Consider the following 18582-nt stretch of genomic DNA (forward strand, 5'->3'; position numbering starts at 1 on the left):
ATAATAAAAAATATAAATCTCATATTGTGAACACTTTATAGTACCTTAGCGTTTTTTTTTTTTTAATATATTAATAACACAACTCCCTATATCAAAAAAAAAAAAAAAAAAAACATGATTCTCTATTTGGGTTTCATCATTTTGTGTACTAAAATATCCTCACACAAATTCTTAAACTCTCTAAAATACCCCTATCTTTTAATTGAATAATTTTAAATTTAAAAACACAAAATGGTTAAAAGAGTAATTTAATATTTTTTTAAAAAGTTCCTAAGTTTTAAGCTTTCAAACTTTTATCAAGATCCTAAAAATTAGAACTCTATCTCTATCTCACCTTTAAACATTATTTCACTAAACTCAAAATAAAAAAGAGTCTTATTGCACGCGCAAAACGTGTGATGAGTCTAATTTTTAATAAGGCTTTCAAAATATGAGACCAATAGAGACCTAACCTAACCCAATTGAAAGCCTAAAATGCTTCCAAAAAAAAAGTTGCAAATGTGTTAGATCATCAATGATAATTAATCTCTCTTAACAGTTCAAGACTTTAATTTTTGTAAACTAATCTCCTACAACGCCACACACCAAATAATATTTATCTTTGCCTCTTAAAAATTAGATTACAAATTTACTTAACTATGTATCATCATAGATAAAGTAATATTCTTTTTAAAAAAAAATTAATATACATTTTTTTTCTTTTTGTTAAAATTTATGTTTCAACTATGATATTCAATTCTCTATATGAAATTTACATTAGTTTTAGTTAGAATTATTAATTAAATTATGTACTTAATGCATCAAATTAAACTCGATTGGATTAGTATTAAATAATTTTATTTAATTAATATTTATAGATATAAGGCCCACAAAAATCTTTCGCCATAGACTCCAAATTATGTTAGGCCCCCCTTGCATGTAGGGGAGTGATTTTGGACGAGTAGTAGAATTCATTGTTATTCTCCTTGTTAATGTGAAAATTCTTAGGTACTCTAAGAATTTAGTGAAATGGTGTTTCCTCCTCTAATATTCATGGTGGACTCTACCATAAATTTAATGAGTGGTATCATGAATGTGAGAGAATGGAATATCATTTACCGTACTCTAGGAGTACCTACAAATTACTCGATTAATGTGTGCATAAAAATTCCTTAACTTTTCCTTGTCAATTGTCCATATCAATTGAAGTTGTCACCCACTAAATTAAATGGCCTAACCTAATCTATGACTTTTCAAGAAAATATCTTCCATTTTTAACTAAAGTTGAATGCTACTTTCACCATATAATTTCCCAACTATGCTTGAATTTTACCTATTAAAAAAGCCATATAATTTCCCAACTAAACTAAGTCTTTCAAGAAGATCAAAGATCAATTACTATGTCATCAATTGTTAGGAACCCATGGGTAGAACTCACCCTTGAAAACTGGCTTGCAAGGAAAGGGTGCCCAAGAATTTATAAACACATGGTTAAGCTTACACTTAATCCATATGGGACACTAGGATCATAACATACCACCACGCTCCACAGCCGATGTCCACGATAGCTCACTTTAGCGACACTGACCTAATGGTAGCCCTTTCTCTTTTGGTGGCTCTACTCACCTATTAGTTATTTTAATCTAGCCTCTAGGTCGCCCCCTCTAGAATCCGACCACAATGCTGCAACTCATTTAATCTCATACTCAATGAATTAAGTCCGATTACTCGACATGGTGGTTGGCTCTGATACCAAATATTAGGAACCTATGGGTAGAACTCACCCTTAAAAACCGGCTTACAAGGGGAGAGCGCCCAAGAGCTTATAAACATGTGGTTAAGCTTACACTTAATCCATGTGGGATATTAGGATCATAACATCAATCAAAAGTTTAAATTTCAAGTTTTTGTGGTCTAAAATTTTGCATAAAAAACAAGTTTATTGATCAACTAGTAAATAACATCCAATTTGAAAGAAATTTGATGTGCGGGTTATGAACAATAATAAATATATAATTCAACAGTTAGATTTTCATTCAAAATCTTAGTGAAAGATTGGATTGGTTATCTCATCTTTACTTTACATGAAAAAATACCAATTTAAATGGAAGGTTTCTTCAAACAACAAGTAGTTAGGTCAACTATTCAATCAAATGATATTGAGCATGTTTCCTATCTCTTCTCGAGAAACAAGTGGGCTATTTCTTTGCAAAATTGTGCTCAATTTCATATGTGGCAATTCCGCCAAGATCTCTTCTTTAGTTGGGGGAAGAATCTGCACGAATCGGATTTTTGAGGAAAATATCAAGAGAGAATTGGATTTAGTTAGACAATGTGTGGGTGGTAAACAAGGATCGGTTTTTTAGCAAGGTACGGAATGTATCATCAAATATTCAATATGATTCCATAAGATCTAGTTTCGTTTAAGTAAAAATTCTAGCCAATTGAAAGGATCTTCTAATCAATCCAAAGATCATTTCAATTCCACTAGTAATGAGGATTTGGAATATCACACATTGATCATTCAAAGAGAGATTCAACAACTAAAAGAAGGATCAATTCTTTAGGATCCTTCCTTTCTTAAAACAGAACGAACAAAGATAGAATTAGACCGGTTTCCTAAATGCCTTTCTGGATATTCCTCAATGTCCCGGCTATTCACAGAACGTGAGAAGCAGATGAATAATCGTCTGCTTCCGGAAGAAATAGAAGAATTTCTTGGGAATCCTACAAGATCCATTCGTTCTTTTTTCTCTGACAGATGATCAAAACTTCATCTAGGTTCGAATCCTACTGAGAGGTCCACTAGAGATCAGAAATTGTTGAAGAAAGAACAAGATGTTTCTTTTGTCCCTTCCAAGCGATCGAAAAATAAAGAAATAGTTAATATATTCAAGATAATTACTTATTTACAAAATATTGTCTCAGTTCATCCAATTTCATTCAATCTGGGATGTGATATGGTTTCGAATGATGAACTGGATATGGACAGTTCCAATAAGATTTCATTCTTGAATAAATTTTTTTTTTTTTTTTATTTCGTGACTGGGACAAAGGGGGATACACGTTACATCACGATTTTGAATTAGAAGAGAGATTTCAAGAAATGGCGGATATATTCACTCTATCAATAACCGAGCCGAATCTGTTGTATCATAAGGGATTTACCTTTTCTATTGATTCCTGTAGATTGTATCAAAAACAATTCTTGAATAAGGTATTCAACTCCAGGGATGAATCGAAAAAGAAATATTTATTGGTCCTACCTCCTATTTTTTATGAAGAGAATGAATCCTTTTATTAAAGGATCAAAGAAAAATGGGTCTGGACCTCCTATGGGAATGATTTGGAAGATCCAAAACCAAAAAGAGTGGCATTTGTTAGCAACAACATAATCGAGGTAGTCAGTCAATATAAATTGATTCGAAATTTGATTCAAATCCAATATAACACATATGGATACATAATAAACGTATTGAATCAATTCTTTTTAAAGAATAGATCCAATTGTAACTTCGTATATGGAATTCAAAGATATTAAATAGGAAATGATACTCTAAATCATAGAACTATAATGAAATATACAATCAACCAACATTTATCAAATTTGAAAAAGAGCTAGAAGAAAGGGTTCGATCCTCGTAGTTTTATTTCTCAAACCAAGAGATCCATGAATCAGGATCCTAATGCATATAGATACAAATGGTTCAATGGGAGCAAGAATTTCCAGGAACATTTGGAACATTTTATTTCTGAACAAAAGAGTCGTTTTCATTTTCGAGTAGCGTTCGATAGATTACGTATTAATCAATATTCAATTGATTCGTCTGAGGCTATCAACAAAAAAGATTTGTCTAAGTCACTTCCTCTCTTTTTGTCCAAGTTTCTTCTCTTTTTTTCTAACTCACTTCCTTTTTTCTATGTGAGTTTTGGAAATATCCCAATTCATAGGTCCAAGATCCACATCTATGAATTGAAAGGTCCAAATGATCAACTCTGCAATCAGTTGTTTAATCAATAGGTCTTCAAATCGTTCATTTGAAAAAATTGAAACCCTTCTTATTGGATGATCATGATACTTCCCAAAAATCGAAATTCTTGATCAACGGAGCAACAATATCACCATTTTTGTTCAATAAGATACCAAAGTGGCGGATGATTGACTTATTCCATACTAGAAATAATCGTAGGAAATCTTTTGAGAACACAAATTCCTATTTCTCAATGATATCCCACAATCAAGACAATTGGCCGAATCCCATGAAACCATTTCATAGAAGTTCACTGATATCTTCTTTTTATAAAGCAAATGGACTTCGATTCTTGTATAATCCACATCACTTCTTCTTCGATTGTAACAAAAGAGTCCCTTTTTATGTGGAAAAGGCCCGTGTCAATAATTATGATTTTACGTATGGACAATTCCTTAATATCTTGTTCATTTGCAACAAAATATTTTCTTTGCGCGGTGGTAAAAAAAAAAAAAAAAAATGCTTTTTTTGGAGAGAGATACTATTTCACCAACCGAGTTACAAGTATCTAACATATTCATACCTAACGATTTTCCACAAAGTGGTGACGAAAGAACGTATAACTTGTACAAATCTTTCTATTTTCCAATTCGATCTGATCCATTCATTCGTAGAGCTATTGATAATAGCTTAATTTTGCACATTTATATCATTATTAGAAAGCATTATTATACTTGTTTTGAGTTAATTCATGCATTTTATAATTGGTTTTGGAATAATGCTAAATAATCAATTTTGTGCTTAATTGAATTTTAATGCATAAATTTGTCTTTTGTAGGATAATGAAATTAAATAAGTAGATTTGTGCAAAGAAGAAAGCTAATGGACTTTAATTTTACAGGAGCCATGATGAAGTCAAAGAAGGTCAACCCAATTAAATCGAAGTCCAATTCGGATTAGGATTCCAGCCTGCGCACCAGTTAGTATTTTGAGCATAATTTTCGGCTCAGATGTCCAATCGAGATGATTCAAGTTGGGCTAGAAAGCTAACTTAAAAGGATACAACTTTGTATTTACCAAAAGTCCGAATTCTGAAGTTAAATGGGCCAAAAACGTCGGTTAATTGAAGCCTAAAAACCTAGGATTTCCTCCAAACAAGAATTCAACTTGTAATAGGATTCCTTAACCTATTTAAAGGCTCTTTAGGGCAAAATTCAGAGGGGAGCTGCTGTAGAACATAATTTAGGTTTTCTTAAAGTTTCTTTATAGTTTTTAGAGTTTTATTTGTGTTATGGCTTGCTAGAAACTTTGCTAAGGTAAGGGGTGAAACCCAACTGTTTATTGGTATGTTCTTAACAATTATTTATTGGTTTTAATGTTTATGTTTTTTATTTTTTTGATTGTTTTACTCATCTAGAAAAGTGTTTAGTTCTGTATAATCTTTTGATTTATCGTAGACTCTGGGCACGTTAAATGCTTAGTATTCCCTGCAAACTAACTTAAAAGTTTTTTTTTTTTGCCTAAAATCAATCAATTGCATGAAACTACCTTAGACAATTAATTCTTGAGTTTTATTGTTAAATCATCCGACTAAGATCATCCTTTGTATGAATTTTAGTTGAGTTATGAAATAAATATTGTTAAGACTACCAATAGATGTGTTGTATGTGAATCCCTAAACCTTAGTGCCTTAATATATTGCCATTTTCTCTCAATTTAAATGACCTTTACTAAACTATCAAAAATCTCTTCAGTTAAACTTTATTATTTTAGTTTTATTCTCTTGTGGTTTGCTAATCAATTCCCTTTTCCCTGTGGATTCGACCTCGGACTTTCCGAGTTATTACTTCATGACAATCCTGCACTTAGGAGCATTATTTAAGTCACAGCAGCTATTTACTTGATCGCAGACATTTTTGAAACACCTCTAATAGAGGGACAAATAGTCAATTTTGAAAGAACTTATTGTAAAACTCCTTCAGATATGAATTCATATGATTCAAAGGGGAAGAACTTGCAGCAGTATTTCAATTTCAATTCAAACATGGGTTTGATTCGCACTCTGTGGGGACAATTTTTGCCTAGACCAAGTGTTGCACTTGTGGTCATTTTTGGCTTGAAGAGTCCCACATTGGAAGGAAAGCCTTCCTCTTCATGCCATATAAGGGATGACCAATGGTGATAGAGTACCACTAGTTTGGTTAATGTGAGACTCTCCAAGCCAAAAATGACTACAAGTGCAACACTTGGTCTAGGCAAAAATTGCCCCCACACACTCCATGTTCTGAGAAATATTTACCATCCGAAAAGATGAAAAAGACGAAGTCTTTGTCTAAAGAAATGCCTTGAGAAAGGGAAAATGTATAAAACCTTTCAACGAGATAGTGCCTTTTCAACTCTCTCAAAATGGAATCTATTCCAAACATATATGCCATGGTTCCTTACTTCGACAGGGTACAAATATCTAAATTTGATATTTTTAGATACTTTTTCAAATCTATTGCCGATACTAAGTAGCAACCAAAAATTTGTATCCATTTTTCATGATATTATGCATGGATCAGATATATCATGGTGAATTCTTTAGAAGAAATTGTGTCTTCCACAATGGAATCTGATAAGTGAGATTTTGAGTAAGTGTTTACATAATCTTCTTTTGTCCAAAGAAATGATTCATCAAAATAATGAGTCACCATTGATATCGACACATCTAAGATCGCAAAATGTTTGAGAGTTCCTTTATTCAATCCTTTTCCTTCTTCTTGTTGCTAGATATCTCGTTCGTACACATCTTCTCTTCATTTCTCGAGCCTATACTGAGTTACAAACAGAATTCGAAACGATCAAATCTTTGATGATTCTATCATACATGATTGAGTTGCGAAAACTTCTGGATAGGTATCCTACATCTGAGCTGAATTCTTTCTGGTTAAAGAATCTCGTTCTAATTGCTCTGGAACAATTAGGAGATTCGACAAAAAAAATTCGGGGTTATGCTTCTGGTGGCAACATGCTATGGGGCGGTGAGCCCGCTTATGGGGTCAAATCAATACGTTCTAAGAAGAAATATTTGAATATCAATCTCATCGATCTCATGAGTATCATACCAATCCCATCAATCGAATCGCTTTTTCGACAAATACGAGACATTTGAGTCATACAAGTAAAGAAATCTATTCATTGATAAGAAAAAAAAAAAAACGTGAATGGTGATTGGATTGATGATCAAATAGAATCCTGGGTCTTGAACAGTAATTTGATTGATGATAAAGAAAGAGAATTCTTGGTTCAATTTTTTGTTAAGGTCTATCCTGTAGAGGTACTCAAATTGGATCGGTGATCGATTTCTAGGTTTCATTATAAACCTAATTGGTTACTTCCAATTACGTAAATCAGTAGTTCAAACTACATTCAAAGGTAGAGCATTTCCCATTTGTATAGGAACTTTTGTACCAAAAACAATGGTATCTCTAATTATAGCCCCTCTTGAATGTAAAATATATCTTTTCTCACCATTCCCATAGTATATGAGACAAATGTATGCATTTTGATTATGGTCATATTCTATGGTTACGATTCTACCATGTCCTTTTCATTCCGTTGAAAATCTATTTTACGGTATAGACGCTTATGACCTCCCCCTCTATGCCCTGCAATAATGATTCCTCTAGCATTACGACCTTTACTACAATGATGTTGTCCATAGATCAAATTATTTCGTAGATTGGATTTCACTTGACTGTTTACGACTACATTGTGGTTCAAAATTCACATTTAATCAAAAATATATGAGGAGTTTGAAGGATTTCTCTCCAAAGTAGTTTGGAGAGAAGCCTTTTCCTTAATTATTTGCAAAGAACAAGCCTAGTATAGTGAGCTAACATATTTGGGTGTGAGTTTCTCCACAAGCAGTTTCGTAAGCACATTTTGAATTAATTGTACTTGAAGGTTTAAAATATTTTAATGAGTATATTGTGAGAACAGAAAAGTAGGAGGAAAGAGAAGATTCTTATTTTCTATAATGTGTTTGGTAGGCATACTTCATTCTCAAATACCAAAATCAATAGACAGTTCCAAAATCGAATCTAAAGTCTTTTACTATGAAACTGGAAAGCTGTAAAAGAAGTCAACTCAACTTCCCACGTTTAAAATATCAAATAACTTAGAAGCCAAACCACAAGTAAAAAGAAAGGGGGCGCCCGCCCCGCGCGCGCGCGGGGGGGGGCCGCGGGGGGTTGGTTTACAAAATATTTCTAGTTGGTAAATGTCCTAAGTAATCTTAGGAGACACTCACTTTTACAAAAATCAATTTTAACTTAAAGACTTCACAAGTCACATCTATGAGACCATTTCCAAGATTTCTGTGTTCTCTATTTGAGATCCTTGTGTATGCATATCCTCTCAAGGTCTCAATTTGGACACTCTTCAAGCAATGCCAACATTAAATTGGAATCTCTCCAACGTTTTTGCGTTTTTAGAAAAATACTTGCATAGAATCTGTCTATATGCATGTCCTTTAAGGCTATTAATCTTGACAGTCTTCAAGCAATGCCGCCAACATGGAAATGGTAGGAATTTGCAACAGCTACGCCTTTTCCATTTATAGATAGGCTTTTCATATGAGAACTGAAATATAAGCAACATAGAAAATTTTTGCTTTTAAATAAGTAGTTAGCAACATAAAATCTCCAATAAACACAGGATCTTAGCCTCCCTATTAACCAACTAAAAAGTAAGAATCAAAATTTAAAAGGCCTCAATGGCATTGAATTAGTCCAATCTAAGTTCTAGGAAATTTATTTTTAATAGAAAGATAGCAGGGAGGGGAAAGATAGGGTTCAAACAAAAAATATCAGTGAGCTATCAAATGTGATAATTTTCACTAGTCATATTCCAAATAACATGACCAGTTTATCAATTTTTTGTCCAACAATCTCGTATGTATGTAAATTGGCTTATAATTATTTGATGATATAAAATGAATAAACATGTCAGACCATTTGGGATACCAAAGTTGAGCATATAGGGTTGAGAATGGAATGGAAGTTATCCTTTCAATTCTAAGCACTGAACAGAGTTAAGACTCTGACTACAATTTTTTTTCCTTATTTTTGTGACCAATATAGGAGCTCCAAAGTCCAAACTGCATTAAGGTGCTTAACAAAGAGATCAGTAAAGTTTCAGATTGCATTGTAATGGTTCGGTAAGAGATGACAAAACCATTCAGACTTGTTGGATCGTAACCTTAATATTGTCTAACCTTTTCTTTTAGGCAAATCAAAAGTCAGAAAAGAAAAAAGAAGAAAGACAGAAAAACATATGATGGATTTCTATTTGATTAAGTCAAGCTACAGATGTAGTTGTGTGAACTGTCATAAAAAGCACAACAAGAGAATTAATTTACTTCAACATGGTCAGCCAAATAGGCAAAAAATGATTCCGGCTTCACTCATTCAACCTCACCTCTCCCTCTACCTAAGCTAATATACTGTGAAAATTGAGTATTAAAGAAGAAAAAAAAAAAGACATACAAGCCCCTTTCAATTCAATGCCTACAAATTACGGCAAAAAAATATTTACCTCTGTGGATCAGCAAAGCTCCAACAGGCAAACACACTCAATATGAGGAGTGTGTGGGAACATGTCTACTGCTTGTAGGCTCTTTAGCTTGTAACAACCTTCTAAATTTTTATCTATCTGCACAAGAATTTCAAAAATCATGACTGGGAATCAAGGAAAAGAGAGTGGTAAAATAGTAGACATACCACGCCATGACAAAGATAATCAAGGTCACGTGCACATGTGGCAGGATTACAGGATACATAAACTATGCGTGGTGCCTTAAGCTTTAGCAAGAATTTAATCAACTTCATGTGCATGCCTGGACGGTTTGGATCTGCATGATTGAATACATTAAAACAAATTGAGACAATACTGTGAATACTCATTAAAAACGATGATGGCAAAGAACACAAGAAACATCTTTTGGTACGTAATAGATAATAAGAAACATTTTTAACGGCAAATAATTTCCTACTAGAAAATGGAAGAAAAAACTACTGGTTATCAATACATCTTTAATGCTTCAGAAACTTCAAAAACAAAATTTTATATGGTCCAACATTCACCAACACAACAAGTTTTCAGAACACCTTGGATCTAAATAATGCCAAAGGAGGTGAAGTTACATAAAAAAAGGTATCAATCATACCTGATATGACGACGTCAGGCTTAGGAAAATTGTTGCCAAAACTTTCATCAATTTTATTAAGATCTCCTTGGACAAATGTGGCATTGTAGATATTATTCAGCTTAGCATTCAAGCAAGCATCTGCAATGGCTTGAGAAACAACTTCATATCCGTAAACTTGTTTGGCCCTAACAAATTAAATCAAAAGTCAATTTGAGTACAGTTCATAATACTTCAAATGCAATGAGAAAAAGAAAAAGAAAAAGAAGAAGAGAGATTTACTTTCTGGCAAGTGTCAGACCAATGGTGCCCGTTCCACAAAACAGGTCAAGAACAATTTCTGATCCATCTCCTCTGAGACCAGCACATTCTTCAATGAGTTTGTACAAAACCTCTGCCTGAAAGTTGAGAATTTTGCTTCTAATTGTGGATTATACAAAAAGCAAACTAGGAAACCTAAGTAAGAATCTATGGTGAAATCATATGAAAGCAAGCATGAGTTGGTAGTGCATCAAATTAAGTTCCATAGCATACCTGATGAGTATTTGTCTGAAAGAAAGAGTTGGCTGATATTTGAAATGTAAGACCCCTTAATATCTCTGTGATGGTGGATTTCCCATACAAAGTGTATTCCTCCTCTCCAACCGATGTGTTACCAATGGAGCTATTTACATTATTCATGACACTTACCTAGTAATCATTAAAAAAAAAACATAATAATAATAATAATAAATTAAAAAAAGGAGATAAATGAAGCATGAATTGATAAGATAAATTAATTCAATAGGAAAGGGCATTTAAGTGTTCAATCCTATTACGTATGTTTGAATTCCATACTAACCCTTAGATAACCTTTTTAAATGGAAGTTAATACCTTTTTGTTTTTGATAAGTAATAAAAATATATTAAAAAGAAAAAGGGTGTCACCTGAGTATATAGGAAGTATACATCAGGGACAAAAACAAATCAAGTGCATAAAGTTCAAAAGTCCATGAAACCATGGAAGTTAATACTTGTTAATGGACATATAATGTGTAAGAGCAGTTGTGAATCAGTTGAACATCTATTACTACATTGTCCAATAGCTAGAAAGTTGTGGTCTTTTGCCCTTACAGCTTTTGGGATAACTTGGGCAATTCCAAGCCAGATGATTGATCTGTTGACTGTCTGGAGAGGGTGCTTATACGTCACTGAAACAGGTTTGTAAATCAAGCTACTCCATATTCCATCATGTGGACCTTAAGGAGAGAAAAATCACCAGACTTTTGAGAACAAAGAGCCTTCTATGCAAGATATTAAGAATAGTGAGATCTTTGTTTGAATTTTGTATTTTGATTTGGGGGGGTCACGAAGATCCTTTGTTGTATTTTGGACCTAATCAGTGTCTGTTTGTAATTCTTTAAGGGTGCTCACATTTGAGCATCCTGTCTTTCTAATGAATTATTTTCTTACTTATAAAAAAAATAAAAAATAAAAAATAAAAAAACCAATTAAATTCAATGATATTGAGTGCGTTTGGATTGCACTGAAAGTTGCTGAATTTGTGGCTGCGTTTTCCAGTTTTTTTTTTTTTTCTCTCTCAGCCGCACTATTTGACCAAGTCCACTGTGAACAGTGCATTTGTGCACTGTTCACGGACCCACAAATTCCACTTTTTATCAACTTTTTCATTAAAAATGGGTCCCACGATATTATTTACACATTTAAAAATTATTTTGCTACAGTGTTTTCAGTTTCAGTTTTCAGTTTCAGCAAAAATAAGCTCAATCCAAACGGACCCATTGTGCACTGAAAATGAGAAAATAAAAATCAAATTAATCAAATGGGTCCCTGCAACCCTAAAAGAAAAAGGAGACAATTATGGCTAAGGAATCAGAATTGAAGGGACCAACCAACTAAACTGCTTGGATTGGTTGTACCAGTCTTTGGTCATCAACTGATTTTCAATGGCTTGATTTGGGAGTGACTCAAACTAATCCAATCCTACACACATATCTATGTATGAATTTATGAATTTCAATAATTTAAACTCAGGATTTTAAGTACACCAGAAGCTTGCTTGATACAAAAGTAAAACACAGGAGTTAAATTTGAGTAAATGATGGAGAAATATGTCATACAAACCACTTCAGGAATGGATGAAATCTTCTCAACCAAGGGCTTCAGCAGTTCTGGCTTGTAAGACGAGGTCACAAAATTAACCATAAGTTCTGGCAGACCAGTCTTCACATCCCTAGGACATAAACAATATATAAATATAACTATTTAATTCAAATTGAGAACAAGGTTTACAATGATAATCTAAAAAACATGAACATACCAAGAACAAGATCTGCAGCAAGCATTGTATGATTGAAAAACTACTCAAAAGTATAGTTGTCAAATCTTGAATGAATCACATCAAGAATCGATTTTTTTTTTTTTTGGGGGTATCTTGTATCATAAGATACACAAACATTTCAAAAATTAATAAAATGCTATAATTTTATATGATAAACACCCTGAAAATTAATAAAATACTAAAATTTCATAAATAAATTATATCAATATAAATAAATTAAAGCATTCATGCTCATTCAGCTCCTACTCATTATTTTTAGTATCTTTTCTATTATTTTTTGTATCTTCAAATTGGATTCCATTACCCTTTTTTGGTCAATTATGATAATTGATTGAAAGAAAATCTAGAATATTTTCAGTTTTAATCATCTTTTTTTTTTTTTTTTTTTTTTTTTTTTTTTTTTTTTTTTTTTTTTTTTTTTTTTTTTTTTTTTTTTTTTTTTTTTTTTTTTTCCTTTTTGGGGTGTGTGTGTGTGTGTGTGTGCGTGTATGTATCTAACAACATAAGCACTTTGAGAAATAGCACTATAGCCTAGATGTCTCTCATTCAAATGATGATAAAATCATAATACTGGTTGGAATAATGATGATTGTTTTTCTCGTTTTAAATTTTTATAGAATTTATATTTTTCATTTTTTTTTTTTACTCTTTATACCATGTATGAATGGTCTTGTATGAAATTTCTATTTTGTATTTCTCAATCATTTGTATTTGTTAATTATATAGTATTCAAAGGTCGTACCAATGCACAAAACTCTCACTTTTTGTAGGGCCTATGAGATGTGACTGGTAGGCTGCCTTACCTCTATTTTTTTTTTTTTTTTTTCCAGACGGATTGATTCTCATATTCAAACCCAAAGCCTATTGCTTTTAATGGAAGGAACTTACCATCGCACTAAAGCTTGACTAGAGACTCAGTCTAGTGAAATTTCTAGGTTTGACTAGCCTAAAAAACATATCACCTAAAACAAAGCAACTAAAGTTATGTCAAATCTACAAAGTTGGCAAGCATATCAACATGACACCCATTGTGATGTGAAATTTCTAGGTTTGACTAGCCTAAAAACATATCACCTAAAACAAAGCAACTAAAGTTATGTCAAATCTACAAAGTTGGCAAGCATATCAAGATGACACCCATTGTGATGTTACATACTCCCCCCTAAAAGAGATTTGGTACTCAAAATCACACTTGTTTTCCTCAAATTCAACTCAGTCCAACATAAAAAATCTCCAATCTGAGATCATTACCATACCAAAAACATAAAGATCTCCAAAACATTTTTAGAATCAGCCTAAGATTCAAGCCTAGACTTCACTCAAAACCTACTACTCTGATATCATTCTGTCACAAAACAAGACTCAATCTGGTGAAATCTCTAGGTCTGACTAGCCTAAAAAACATCACTCACGCAGAGCAACAAAACATACATCACGACCACATCCTCAAATTTGGTAAGCATATCCTCCAGCACCCATTGGGGTGTTGCAATGCCAATGCCCCAATTAAATTAGCTTTATTATGAGGAGAAAAAAAAAATTAAGAACAAAAAACAAAAAAATGTGAATACAAATAATGTAAACTAAGCATGACGAGTGCATTGCGTGAAATATTACGTATCAAATTACTTATCATAGTGTACGAAGTAAGATGCGAATGTTGTATTGTGCGATACACTAAGATTTATGATACACTTATAATTTATCAAATTGATAACAAATGTGAATCACATAATTTATTGTAAGACATAATGTAAACCAAGAATGACGAGTGCATTGCCTGAAACAATACATATCAAAATTACATATCATAGCTTAAGATACGTATGTTGTATCGTGTGATACACTAAGATTTATGATACACTTATAAGATACATGTCAAATTAGTAAAAAATGTGAATCACATAATGTGTTGTAAGATACTAACAAGTAATAACTATGACTCAAATCATGAAAACTGAAATTTAAAATAAAAAATAAAAACTAATGGTATGCTTACATCTATTATTTTGATCAAACATTCAACAACCTCAACATTGAACAACAGAAATTTGGTAATAGAGTGTGAAATCCAAAACAAGCACAGGTAACTATGTAAGTAATACTAAAATTACAAACTCTTTGTTTGTCAATTGATCAAGAAAACATTTTAAATTGGCAGTTGACCAATAAGTCTTTGAAAAGAATTCAATGTCTGATCATACTCCAAATAATTTGTTTCAACCATTTATTATTCATATCTGCAAAGAACTGTAGACTGACTACATGTATCTAAGTTCTGACACTTTTTTGCTTCTGTTCACTGTACTCCCCAACACAACCAAAATTTTACCATTATTTTCGAAGAGAGTTCCTAAGTTGAAAGTTAATGCATATTTGCATATGAATTACAGCAAGCTAAAATATTGGAAAAAAAGAAAAACCTAATTATATGCACTGTACCTTCCAGTTCTTAGCATTAGATGCTTAAGAAATCCAGCATGAGAGTGAACATTGTAAGCAGAAATACCCAGTTGTGGATCTCTCCAACAATCTTGGATAGCTGCAAGAACCTATATATCAGAAATGCAAGTCAAAGAGGCCAGAAAAGATCAAAATATTTCTGACATGGTAATAAACTAATTTGTCAAATAATTAAATATGCTGCCAATATCAAGTCAAAACATATATAAAGGTCTAAGTCTCTAGCTAAAAACAAGTACATGAAGAAGACAATCGCGTAGGAAGTAATGAAAACTCAAAATTGATATGAGCAACAAACTCGGTGACATTGAACAATTGACTTGAGAATTCTTACAAGCCACGTATTTCTTCATTTTTTTAAAAATAATTCTCACAAGGATGGTAGCTGCAGGGAAGTTTTCTTTTTCAAATCTATTTGATTTTATTGCTCTTTGTAATTTTAGATCTCCTGCATAACCTTCAGCTAGTATACTTCCTGTGTACGTGTTGATTCTTTTGGAATAAATATCATTACTTATCCAAAAAGAAATCCTACCAACTTCCAAAGACCTTTTTAATAAAAAATAATTCTTACAAGTGAGGGAGGGGTGATTCAAACCTTAGTTCTCCTCATAAGGGCGACTAGGCAATGCCATTGAGCTAAAAAGGCTCTTTGCCAATCCTACCAAGGACTTTAACCAAGTGAAATGCCTTAATCCACTGTCGAGCAGTGTTTGGGGGGTTAAGCTTACCACCTCCTAACAAGTAGATGTCATGGAATATAGACTTCTCCAACTTTTATTAAGTAGACAACTCTAGAGAACAACTTAGATTACTCTAGTGATTTATCGTCCATGTATAATAAATGATGGGTGCCTTGCATCATAAGAATGGCATGCCAGTAACAATACAAAGCAAATTTACAAATGAGAAATCCTCAAATGTGATGATATGGGCAAGTTAATTTATTTAGAATATAAATCACATATCCAATTCTAAGTATCTGCAGGAAGAGCATGCAAGCCTCTAATATTATGGGGAACAAAAACAAAAACAAAAATAAGATGAGATACCATATTGGCAGGTTCACTTTGCAGTAAGCACTTGTTGACATTTAGAACCTTATCAAAAAAGCCAGGAGCATGCAGTCCCAGGGCATAGCTTTCACTACCATCTTGTTTCTCTAATAATAATTCTTTAGGTAGCCATTCTTGAGTACCAAATGAGAATTCCATCTGCAATAGCAGGAAAGTAGCAGCTAAGATCTTTTTAAAATTTTGAACCAATCTATTTATATACTTTTTTCAATAACAACAAAGTACACAGCAGTTATGAGTTCTACAGTTGGTATGAAAATCAATTTGGAGTGAATTACATACTCAGGATTAGAACATACAACATATACTCAGGCCAATGTATATCACTGGTAGAGGTAAATTCTGTTTCTATGCTAATCAATGGTATCATTGAAATAGGAAAAACAAAAATAACATGGCTGGGTATTGGGCCTATTGGCATACTTAAGACATCAGCTGTTAATCAGATGCATAGCACTCATTATGAAAAAGACTGTAATTGTTAACATAATTTATGCTCATAAAATCGTTTCAATGTCTAGCTTAAGAATCTCTACGTTTCATTTTTAAATACTGACATAATTTTCATTTACTTGATTCCAAAAATGAATTAGTGATCAATTAATGAGCCAATGCACAATAAAACAAATGAAAGCATTTCATTTGAATGTTATGGGCATATCTTGCTTGAGGCTATAACACCTAAAAAAAGTACAAGTTGAGCATGTATGGCTGAGTGCTATAATTTTTCCAGTACAATCTTAGTGACAATCGGCAAGAATCTAGCACCAAGTGCTGGTCTCTCTATCAAATATGGGTTGCTTTAATACTGCTAAAGAAAGAAGAAAAATAATAGAATCATTGCATGTGACCAGATCAAAAACAACAAAATTAAGAAGGTTCAGATTCTGTCCTAACCTTGTTCCTATAATGGAACTGGATATCACAGGGAACAATTGGCTTCATGATGTTTAGGGATTCCAGTTCCTCACAAGAAAACTTCCCAACATGCATCACCAACTCACGGACTTGCTGTTCCTTAGCTCTAAGTTGAGCCTCATAAGACAAATTTTGTGTTTTGCATCCTCCACAATAAGAAGCATACTCACAAGGGGCATCCACAAAGTCCCAATGAGGAGATATTGTCTTTACCTTAGTCACCTGTACATTTTACAAAATCAAAAAAGAAAAAATCATGTCACTGAAAATTTTCGAAAGCAAAAGAAGAGATTGATTCAATTGAGAGAATGAAAGACAAAAAACGATACATAACTCCCTAGCATGTCATTATAAGCACATTCACATAAAAAATAAAATTGATACAAGTGGCACCACTACTCAAAGTTGTGCATGCCACCAGCCTTTCCAATGAGGATTTGTGACGTGACATTGTTACTAATACTCTTGTTTCTAAAGCCATGTTAACTTTTCTAAATTTTATCACTCACCCACTCACACACACACACAACTTAAAGTTCCAAAATTTGGAACCAAAACAGCAAATAGAACTAGACCCAATACGTCATTTTGTATTGTCTGAGCTACCATAAAATTTCTTCTAATTTTCCTTCCTTCCAACCCAATTTAGCATACAAAAAAAGACCCATTTCCTCTCTCAATTTCCTAGGCAGTTAGCAAGCATACTTAAAACTAAACTAAACTGTTTCACCAACTTAAACATAGAATCCAACCCAACCACACTTGAGCTGAAATGATATCACTTACTCTCACACACACACACACAAAACTTAAAAGTTCCAAAATTTGGAACCAAAACAGCAAATAAAACAAGACCCAGTTCTTCATTTAGTATTGTCTTCACTACCAAAAGCAATAATATTAACAACATTAACAATAGCAATACCTCAGCATAGTTGTCCTTCTTGCGAGTGACACGCCCAATGAAACGCTCACCGGGGAGTGCACGGTCACACATGACAACAAAACCAGTGTCTGCCACCTTGCACAAACCCTTCCCTTTGAAACCAAGTGACTCGCACACCAGCTCCAATGTCTGGCCTCGCTTTGGGAAGTATGACTTGTTGGGCTTACCGGGCTGTTGTTGGACCTGGACCTGGACCTGGGCGGAGTCTTCGGGGAGTGAGGCCTGAGTAGATAGTGAGGAACAGAGAGTTCGGAGAAAGGGGCGCGTGGTGGTGGTGGTGGTGGTGGTCAGGTGCCTGAGCCTGAGGCCGTGGCTTGGCATAGTCGCCATTTTTGTTTTGGGGACTCTCGGAGGGAAGTGATGATAATGAAGAAACAAGATGGGGTGTTTTTTGGTTTGGTATAGAAGGGTAGTTTGGTCATTAAGGAAAGACCAAAGTACACTTCGAGAGGCAAGATTTTCAATAATTTGAAACATTTTCAATAAAACGTGAGACATTTCAATACTTTAACAATTTTCATATAAAAAGTTTGATGTTTACGATATTTTTATAATATTTTTATAACAAATTTTATGTGATAAGTTATTAAAAGTTTTTAATTTGAATCTACCACTAAAATTACTTCCCTATTTATTAGTAACAGTTTGTAACAATTTGTCATCTATGATTTTTATGAAAATATTGCGAAAATATTATG

The 18582-nt window shown here is 33.1% G+C and overlaps 1 protein-coding gene across 2 annotated transcripts; it reads right to left on the reverse strand.

Annotated features, from left to right (window-relative positions):
* Positions 1 to 8026: 8026 nt before the first annotated feature.
* LOC126725224 (uncharacterized) lies at positions 8027 to 18277 on the reverse strand. Of its 2 annotated transcripts, XM_050429793.1 has the most exons (12): positions 17864 to 18277; positions 16918 to 17160; positions 15997 to 16158; positions 14924 to 15033; positions 12261 to 12373; positions 11254 to 11378; positions 10675 to 10830; positions 10423 to 10538; positions 10162 to 10328; positions 9716 to 9846; positions 9531 to 9647; positions 8027 to 8576 (listed from the first exon to the last, which is right to left on the reverse strand). In XM_050429793.1, exons 1-11 carry the CDS (start codon positions 18212 to 18214, stop codon positions 9540 to 9542), a joined length of 1782 nt encoding a protein of 593 aa, XP_050285750.1. In that variant the 5' UTR covers positions 18215 to 18277; the 3' UTR covers positions 8027 to 8576; positions 9531 to 9539. The 2 variants fall into 2 exon arrangements, with proteins under 2 accessions (XP_050285750.1, XP_050285751.1); XM_050429794.1 differs by lacking the exon at positions 11254 to 11378 and having other exon boundaries at positions 12265 to 12373; positions 17864 to 18275.
* Positions 18278 to 18582: the final 305 nt, after the last annotated feature.

The sequence above is a fragment of the Quercus robur genome, chromosome 5 (genome assembly GCF_932294415.1).
Source record: "Quercus robur chromosome 5, dhQueRobu3.1, whole genome shotgun sequence".
NCBI classification, from domain to species: Eukaryota; Viridiplantae; Streptophyta; class Magnoliopsida; order Fagales; family Fagaceae; genus Quercus; species Quercus robur.